Source organism: Branchiostoma belcheri, unplaced genomic scaffold (assembly GCF_001625305.1).
Source record: "Branchiostoma belcheri isolate BF01 breed outbred unplaced genomic scaffold, Haploidv18h27 scaffold17, whole genome shotgun sequence".
Lineage (NCBI taxonomy): Eukaryota > Metazoa > Chordata > Leptocardii > Amphioxiformes > Branchiostomatidae > Branchiostoma > Branchiostoma belcheri.
The window spans coordinates 2,203,125-2,212,325 of record NW_017803157.1 but is presented as its reverse complement, the minus strand read 5'-3'; the positions used below and the strand labels follow the sequence as shown (position 1 = coordinate 2,212,325).

Sequence of the window (9,201 nt, the reverse complement as noted above, 5' to 3'; positions counted from 1 at the left end):
CAAATTAGTTAAAAACTTTAAAAGATCCTTTGGATATAGAATATTGCAAAAAATTATAACAAGAGCTTACCTGGTATTCCGCAGGTCCAGAAGCTTCAGCTTGAGGCAGTCCCGGAGGATTGCCCGATCGCCTACTCTATCGCTTCATCCGCGGAACGTGCCCGGGGAGTGTTCAGCGTCCATCCCATCACCGGGAATCTCTACCTGCAGAATGAGACGCTACTTTCACTCCTGGCACCTGGATTGCTCCAGTACGAGGTGCGGGCCTACGACCCAGCGACCAATCAGACCGCTTTTGCAAGTATAGACATACAAGGTGAAGAGAGAGTTTCCATATCAAAGCTCTTCAATGAAACTCTTTTTCCTGGCATAGGTTGGAGTGAATCTGGCATAGATCTTCCGACTCACTGTCTAAACGTGGTACTTAGTATATGCCCTCTACTTTTCCTCCTTAAATGCTACAGGTCTATAACCCTCCACATCAGCAGTGATATGAGCCGCTGTGGCCTTTAATCAGTCAGGGCATAGCTGATGAGAATATGGTGCAGTCGACTGATGGCAGGAATGTTATTCAGGCTATTCAAGCTGGCAGTTAATTACAATTCCACTACTCGGTTTCATGCCTCCTGGGAGGGGGGAATTATGCAGATGAATGGTTTGAGTTGAACGCTTTAGCATGGCAGCCATGAATAAAGTTCTCTATGTTAGCAAACAGAGCAGATTTTATGATATCTTTGCAGTAAGGAGGCATACTATATTTCAGAATTTCAAGGAACCATTTATCAACAGATAAATGATAATGTACTTAAAATTTGAATGATCTTTATTGAGTCTTTACGTCTGACATTTTGAGGGCAACTGAAACATTACGTAATGGTTCACCGGCCTTTGGCAGTGATATTGACATCGACTTATTCAGTTTGGATGCCTGGTCCGATCCTCCCATCGATTTCTTTTCTCCTGGTCCGATTGCAAAACGTGTCCAATCACAGAGTTGACCCCTGCCCTAGGAGACACTGCCGTGTAAGTCAAGATGGTGGTGATAGTGTCGACTCCAAGGGTATCGGTTGAATGATAAGCGATAGAGACAACGTAATCAAAAGTGTGGGCATGGGTCAATCGCAAAGTTTTGCTTGTCTTAATCCTAAATATTTTAACGTCTTTAATGTTTAATTCAAATATTTGTGGCCTAAGATCTGATTTTCAATCAAACATTAACAAACCTAATTCAAGACGGCTGTCTTACGTGCAGATCAAAATCAACTTTAATTCTATTTACTTTTAAGCAACAACAAAAAAGTTTTCTTCCCGTGGTTACCAATACAACCTTTACAATCCCGTAGTTTAAAAGATTCTCAGAGTATCACAGCGATACAAGAAAAGCTCTGACCCCATGCACGACGCATACAAATGTTTACAATACAGAATCGATACGGCGTTAAATTGTAATTTGAACCCTCCACACCCTCATAACCAGAGGTCCGCCTTCGGGTGGAGATTACGTCCTTCTAACCTTGGTGTGGTTAGATTAAAGCAGGCAACCATAAAGACTGTGAAAAACTACTCCTTTCATAAACCGTCTTCTCACCTCCGACGGAAATTAAAGCCCTTGCTCCCTGTTAAGGTACCATTTGTATCCAATATCTGGCAACCTTGAGGGGTCTATTGATTGTAACCTCAAAATTGGAGTGCCGGTTATTGAGCTGGGAATTGTACATTAATGAAGGAAACGCAATGATTCTATATCAATAGTTGACCTGTTTGATTTACATGTAGGTTTATTAATGTAGAAATCAACTGTTTGTATAACCCGTGTAAGGATAATAGGATAAGGGTATCGAGTATTGCACAAATAACTTAATTTCGTTACTTGCTGGAGGATTACGCCTGGTGTCCAGTTTGTAATTGCATTTCGGAAAAAATACAACTACCACAGATGACAATATATTAGGTATCCTTAATCTTACAGTTACCGAGAAAGATGGCGATTACTCAACTACTTGTGGTAAGTAAACTAATTCAAGTAATGGTGAACTATTTCCCTCATATCGACGCCACTAATATAGTGCCCTAGCCTAATAAGGTGGCCTTAGAGTAACCATCTTTGGGTAGTAACTGTCCATTTAATGAATAAATGACATCAAAAAGACCTGCTGCCCTTGTGATCGTATTTGTAATGTTCAGAACAGTGGGCATGGGCGATACATTTGGTCTGTAAGCCAGTAAGTAGGAAAGAGTTAGAATTTGGAATGGCCTGTTTAACTCCTATTCTGTGCAACTGTCTTCTCCGTCAATTTTGCTACCACAATATGCCATCATTGTCTGTTCCTAGACACGTCCCTGTGTGCCTCCCATATGAACGCCGATGCTTGTGAGAACGGTTGTGGACCCGGTTCTCCCAGTGGAAGGTGCCAATGGAGACCACAACTCCGAAAACGATTGAGTCGACGGTAAGTTCTCTTGTTTTTTTGCACGTGTCTTACGTGGCAACTATGGCAATTTGCATGTAAGGTAACTGCGTTTAAAGTTTTACAGTTAACGCAAGCAGTGCGAATAAAAGCGCACATCTAATACGTCCATTTCTTAATTATTTAACCACCAATTTTCCCCTGAAAGATTTGCGACATGCTCTCCGGATCTTCGGACGTGTCCAGACTTTGTGTGCGACCGAATGGAGCAGGATCATCCTGAGTTGTGTCCACAAGACTGCGCTTGTAAGTAGCAGTCAGAGTATTACTATATCAGTAAATATATAACCTTCCTTAATTTTGCATCGCCTTTTCTGGACATGCTCTGGTCTTGAGTTTCATGGTGTTGTCAATGTGTTTATCGCAGAAAAGACAGATACACATTCACTGAGGGAATCATAAATAGACAGACATGTTGAAGTAGAAACATTGTGATAGATAAGGGTCTCATATCATAATTAATAGCATACTGCTATAATTCCTGATGATGAGATATTCTGAAGGATTTCTGCCCGAAAGAACACTTAGTTTAGTAATGGAACTACATTATGGCAAGAATCAACTGGGTTATCCATTGGATCCGTAAACTATCATTTTGGAAAGTTGAGACTTGTTCTTTGTCCTTGTTAGACGAAATCCTTGGACTAGCGAGAATGAATGAAGACCACACACCTGCGCGAGGCGTGGGGGCGGCGGCTGGACCATGTCACTGCGGGACGCCACGGAGCTGTACATGTGGACCGGGCATAATGGGTGAAGCAAGTTAGTACTCAGAACAGCATTTACTCAGTATTTACAAATTGTCAAGTCATTTACAAATCATAACAAGAAATCGGAAATCTAGTAAAATTTTCGGAACCTGTTGTCGTGAATACCACATGAGGACCCGGTGAAACAGAAGAAACTGTACTCGGAAATTTACACTTATGTACGAATTCAATTCAATTCAACAAGAAGTCGGATATCTAATAAAACTTACGGAAACTGTTGTGGTCAATATATCAAACCGTGGAGGGGGTTGTATGATGTACTTGACAACTGCATACTGTGTAATCCTCACGCACACGTTCCGGTGTAGGCGTTATGTGCAGGAATTCAGAAAGCGGTGTAATACACGATTAAATTACATCATACAACCCCCTCCACGGTTTGATCCGCTAAGATCCGCTGCCATGTTGGCGGGGTAGCGGATCTTGGGGAGCGGACTAGAGTTAGCAAGGCTGGACTCCAGGCTAATATTCCTTCAATACATCAAACCGTGGAGGGGGTTGTATGATGTAATTTAATCGTGTATTACACCGCTTTCTGAATTCCTGCACATAGCGCCTACACCGGAACGTGTGCGTGAGGACTACACAGTATGTAGTTGTCAAGTACCAGTATATGACCTGCGGCCAGAAGAGGACACAATTAGTAAACACAAATGGTTTTTGTAGGTATTCCGTCCATCAAAACATCAGCAGGAGCGAAACAGGAGCCGACAAGAACACCAGATAATGTCATCTACAAAGATACGACAAGTAATCAGAAGTCTAAAGAAGGTAAATATGTATGCGTCTGTGTGTATTTGAACATATGTCACATTTATTGTACTTTCAACACTAGTTTGTCGGCCTACCAACCACTAGTATCCCATAGAACGTATGGCCTGTCACTTGAGATAACAATAACTTCAGCTTATTAACATACAGAATATTGTAATTGTCGATTTTGTTTACTTACCATTATTCATACATTCGTGCCTTCCTGCCATTTTTGCATGCAAATCTTGGTCTGTATTTCAAGGGGGAACATGTTGAAACTCTCTTTGCAGAAAGAAAACAGAGAGTATCGACGTGCGCATTCGGCTGTCAGTTGGCCATCGGGCTCGGGCTGACTGTTGCCCTATCGGTGACCGTAGCCGGCATCCTTTTGTCCCGGAGGTTCAACAAGGCTCCGCCGCGGGACGTCCAGGAGGACGACGATTCTCCAACCTTCGCCGTGCCGTCCATGTACGTCAACAGTACCTACAGATACAGGCGGCCCTCTCTCTGGGACCCGCTGTTTCCCGACACAGTCGTCGCCAGTGGGGGGTACTACCCTCTGTCTTGGGTGAGTTCCACGAGATTTCATTGAATGGATGAAGACCTTTATTGTACATTTCTGCCACACTTGGCTAAGTACAGGTCACAACAAACAAGATGAATGGACACGGTTAACAGATACAAAATTAACCAAATATCGTTATGTAAATTCAACATCTCCTCGCTTCCCAGTTATTGTAGAGATAAAGGTACAGATCTGTTTTTCACTACAGACGATATTTCGGCAATATTTAGCTGACGAGAAAGTTATGAGACTACTTAAAGGTAATTTAAGATTACTGAAATATGTTCAAACATTTAGGAACCACTAACATAAACATAAAACAGGAAATGATTGACAGAGGCATATGGGTAGCCATCACGATTTGAGACAAGAGAAATCAGGCCTCGACATAAGTAAGTAAGAACTCACACGAGAATATCTTTAAGTAGGCCATGTAGATTGATGTGGAAACAAACCGGAAATGTATCATCACTGTAGTTGAATGGTTTGTCTTTTCTTCAGTTTCAGTGAACGCGCTATATTAATGACACGTATACCTATCACAGGTCGATGCCAAGTGGGAAATACCTCGTGAGAACATCGTTCTAGGAGAGACCATTGGAGAGGGCGAGTTCGGCAAGGTTGTGAAGGCACAGGCCACCAACGTCGCCAACGTCAAGGGCGTGTCCTCTGTGGCAGTCAAGATGTTAAAAGGTTAGGAGGTTAACTTCCTCAAGGATATGAATGAATTGAAAATAAACAAATGATTATTGAATTAATGAATGGATGGATGGATGGATGAAGAACAACTTGCCAATGCAACTTGCCAATGCAACTTGTCAATGCAAGTTGTTCTTCATGCCAACTTGCCAATGCAACTTGTCAATGCAAGTTGTCAATGCAAGTTGTTCATTCATTCATCCATTCGTTCAACCATTAATTTATTATCCATTCATTAATTCAACGCTTTAGTAAACGCATCAAACAAATCATATCTGCGCAAAACAGTGATTGTGCCCGAATACCTCAGAGTCCTTAGGGCCTCACCACATGCACAAGGGCATTGTTGGGATGGCCGTGCGTGTGTCCTATACGGCTGTTTTATTACGGAAAAGGGCTGTCGTTCTGCGACAGCCCGCTTGAAAATTCTGCGCCATCAAATCTGCACTACGACGAACATAAATGCGGTCATTTGGTCCCACTGGACCAGGTTAAGATTCCCATCAGCCTGTGCAATGCAGCCAATATCCCGATGTTTCTTTTGCACTTAAGTACTACTCTGAAGGACCCAAGGATGTCATCTAGCAACATGGTAATGCACTTATTGGCTTGCCAATAAGTCCTTTACCGTCACGAATTGGATATGTATCGGTTGCTTCGCCTAGAACGCATGTCTGCAGCATTTCATGCATGTATTTCTATGAACAAGGCAATGGGGACAAGGAATCACCAGATGATTCAATGACCGTTGTCGTATCTACGTACTTAAGTATCTACTTACTGTCTGTGACCACAGATTATGCCTCTGCCTCCGAGATGCGCGATCTCATCTCAGAACTGGAACTCCTGGCACAAGTGTCTCATCCGAACGTCATCAAGCTCATCGGGGCCTGCACGGAAAATGGTCAGTACATTATCATTAACTGGTGTGTTACGCCATATTATCATTAGCTGGTGTGTTACGCCGAAAGGCGGTTATACCGGCTATACAGATACAGATACAGGTGTGACTATCTACATTACCTGTCAGAGCATACAATGCAAAACTTTTTTGTACATGTAGATTCAAACTTTTAAAAACAACATCTGTCTTATGAGATCGTAAAATCATTTATATTCAATTGAATGTTCAGTTAACTCTCAGCAAGATTATTCGTCTTCCACTGCCTCAAAATAAGAAGTCATGCCCAGCTAAACTAGTACGGTAGTACCTCGTATGTTTTAGAACGTAGCATAACGTTAGACGTTGTCTATTATATCGCTGTATTTTCGTTTTTTTCATACATGTTGAATTATTGCAATTAGTCCTCGAGCATGTATGTGCAATAAACTTTAATTTTCGGGTACATGTATACTGCTTTTTTGTGACTTCTAACCTCGTTCTGCGTAGGCCCGGTCTACGTCATTGTGGAGTACGCGAAACACGGCTGCCTGAGGGACTTTCTCCGGAGTAAAAGGAAGGATGCCGTACTTTTCCTGGATGACAACTACCCGAACTCGAACAGCGACGAGGAGAGTCTGATGCCGAAGGACCTGCTGTCCTTCTCCTGGCAGATCACCAAGGGGATGCAGTACCTGGCGGAGATGAAGGTTAGCAATGACATGCACCCCTACCATACCCTTTGTTACCCCTACCATACCCTTTGTTACCCTTACCATACCCTTTGTTTGCACTTTGCACACAGCCACTAATGGCGTAATGCGCAGCTGCTAGTAATCTTCTTTCTAGAAGGCTTAGCAGTATCAAAGATGATGATGATGAATGAGACTTCAGCAAATTTAAAAACTACTTTATGTTAAACCAGTTGCTTCAGATACAACAAATGTCGTGTGTGTGTGTGGGGGGGGGGTCGTGTGGCGTAGTGACAGAGTGTTCGGCTCGGAACCAAGATGTCCCGAGTTCGAATCCTGCCATGCCTCCGATCTTCTGCATGCTCTTTGGAAAGGCACTTTACACGAATTTCCTCACTTAACAGTCGGGTGAAAATGAGTATGTCTGTTGTCCGTCCGTTCATGCGTTTGTCTGCGTTGATGGCGGCATAGAAATAAACTGGAAAACTTGAGTGTGCCGTCGCCATGTCTTGTAAGAAATGTTGGATTGAAAAAGGTCCGACAGGGCGTAAACAGGGCTAAATTACTATGCTTTCCCTTGCTGCATAATCTTCTAATATATTCTAATAGATATTGGAATGATTGAAATAATCATTGAATGTAATTTGGCTTGATGATGATTGATACGTGTGTAATTTCACAGTTGGTGCACCGGGACCTGGCCACTCGTAACGTCCTGGTCACGGACAGGTACGTCATGAAGATATCAGACTTTGGGCTGACCAGAGATGTGTACGAGGAAGACGCGTACATGAAGAAAAGCAAGGTGGGAAATACTACTGTTACTATTCTGAGAAAACAACACTAAGGACAGAATAGCAAAGTTCTTTGATCACAACCATTTATTTTTCACGAGCCGACGTTTCGATGGCCATCTATCATCTTCATCAGGGCAATTCTGACTGGTAACATCTAGCGTCAGAGCACAGTAAACCAGTCAGAATTGCCCTGATGAAGATGACAGACGGTCATCGAAACGTCGGCTCGTAAAAAATAAATGGTTGTGATCAAAGAACTTTGATATTTATTCGTTTACCAACCTGATGAAATTAGTTACGGATGGAACACTAAGGGCAGTTTTGTGGATGCGATACCAGTCGTATAGACAGACAAGGAGAGAATGTAGGACTCAGGAACTATAATATGTTTGGTAATTATAACCAGGCTAGCATGGCCCAAATCTGGCCAGACCTTCGTCGTTTAAGCTTGGTGTTTGGGGGAAAGATTTTGAATTTGTAACAGGAGCCTAATGTGCACATCAAAGTTCCAATTCAAACCTTCCATTTTCTTCCCTTTACTACTAGGGCCGTGTACCCGTAAAATGGCTGGCTATCGAGTCCCTGTTTGACAATATCTACACCACCAAAAGTGATGTGTAAGTGTTTTCTATGTTTATCTTACAACTTGTTTTTATTCTCTTTAAAACTTAACATATGACGAACGTGTCTTTTTTTTTTACATGTGCACAGTAATTATAGAATTTATGTCGTTAACAGGTGGGCGTTTGGAGTGCTCCTGTGGGAAATCGTCACTTTGGGTAAGCGAGAAACATTCTGTATTCTTACCATTCTTTGTATAACTGAAATATTCCTCTAAATGAACAAACGCTAATCCAAATGCGCCATAAGGATTCCATTATCATGACGCTGTTATTTAAAAAAAGGTGAAAATTTCATCATTGTTACAGTTGCGCATTACTGTCCGGACATTAATGAAGGGCGGTCTCCATCATTAACTTGTGCTTATGGCGCTACAGAGGAATGTTTGGCCACATTATGTGATCGATAAAACAAAGTTGATGCCTCTAAATATGATGTTTGATAATCTAAAAAGTCTGAAGTCAATCAACAAACTTTACCTTAAAATCTTGTAATTTATAAGCATATATACAAATATATGAGTGATTCTTTATTGACTTAACAAAACGTACAGGGAATTTTATATGGCCTTCTACAGCTGAAGATCTAACACTAGATACATGTATAAAATACAGAATATACAGAATACATGTATGCGGCAACAACTAAACATCAGTTTTCTGCCCAGGCGCTACTCCGTACCCCGGCATCCCGCCTGAGCGTGTGTGTGAGCTGTTGAAAACCGGCTTCAGGATGCTCCGCCCGACTGGCTGCTCCGAGGAGCTGTGAGTTGTTATGATACCTTCGCAAAAGGAAACAAATTGTTTTTGCTCAGTTTCTCCCTCTTCGTCTTCCCCACAGTCATAAAAAACATCAATATCTTCAAACCTAGGCCTTGGAAAACCTTGAAATTCAGCAAGCTCGTATAAACACTGAACCTTGGTCCTTTTGTTCGACATAGATGTGAAAATGATTTT

The 9,201-nt window shown here is 42.1% G+C and overlaps 1 protein-coding gene across 1 annotated transcript; it reads left to right on the top strand.

Moving 5' to 3' along the window:
* Positions 1–2,623: 2,623 nt before the first annotated feature.
* On the top strand, positions 2,624–9,013 carry LOC109466598 (proto-oncogene tyrosine-protein kinase receptor Ret-like). The gene is made up of 11 exons (XM_019764329.1): positions 2,624–2,714; positions 3,099–3,230; positions 3,905–4,009; positions 4,282–4,559; positions 5,102–5,249; positions 6,052–6,159; positions 6,646–6,845; positions 7,510–7,632; positions 8,171–8,241; positions 8,363–8,403; positions 8,913–9,013. The coding sequence occupies exons 1-11, from the start codon at positions 2,672–2,674 to the stop codon at positions 9,011–9,013; spliced, it is 1,350 nt and encodes a 449-aa protein (XP_019619888.1). The 5' UTR covers positions 2,624–2,671.
* The last annotated feature ends 188 nt before the right edge of the window (positions 9,014–9,201 follow it).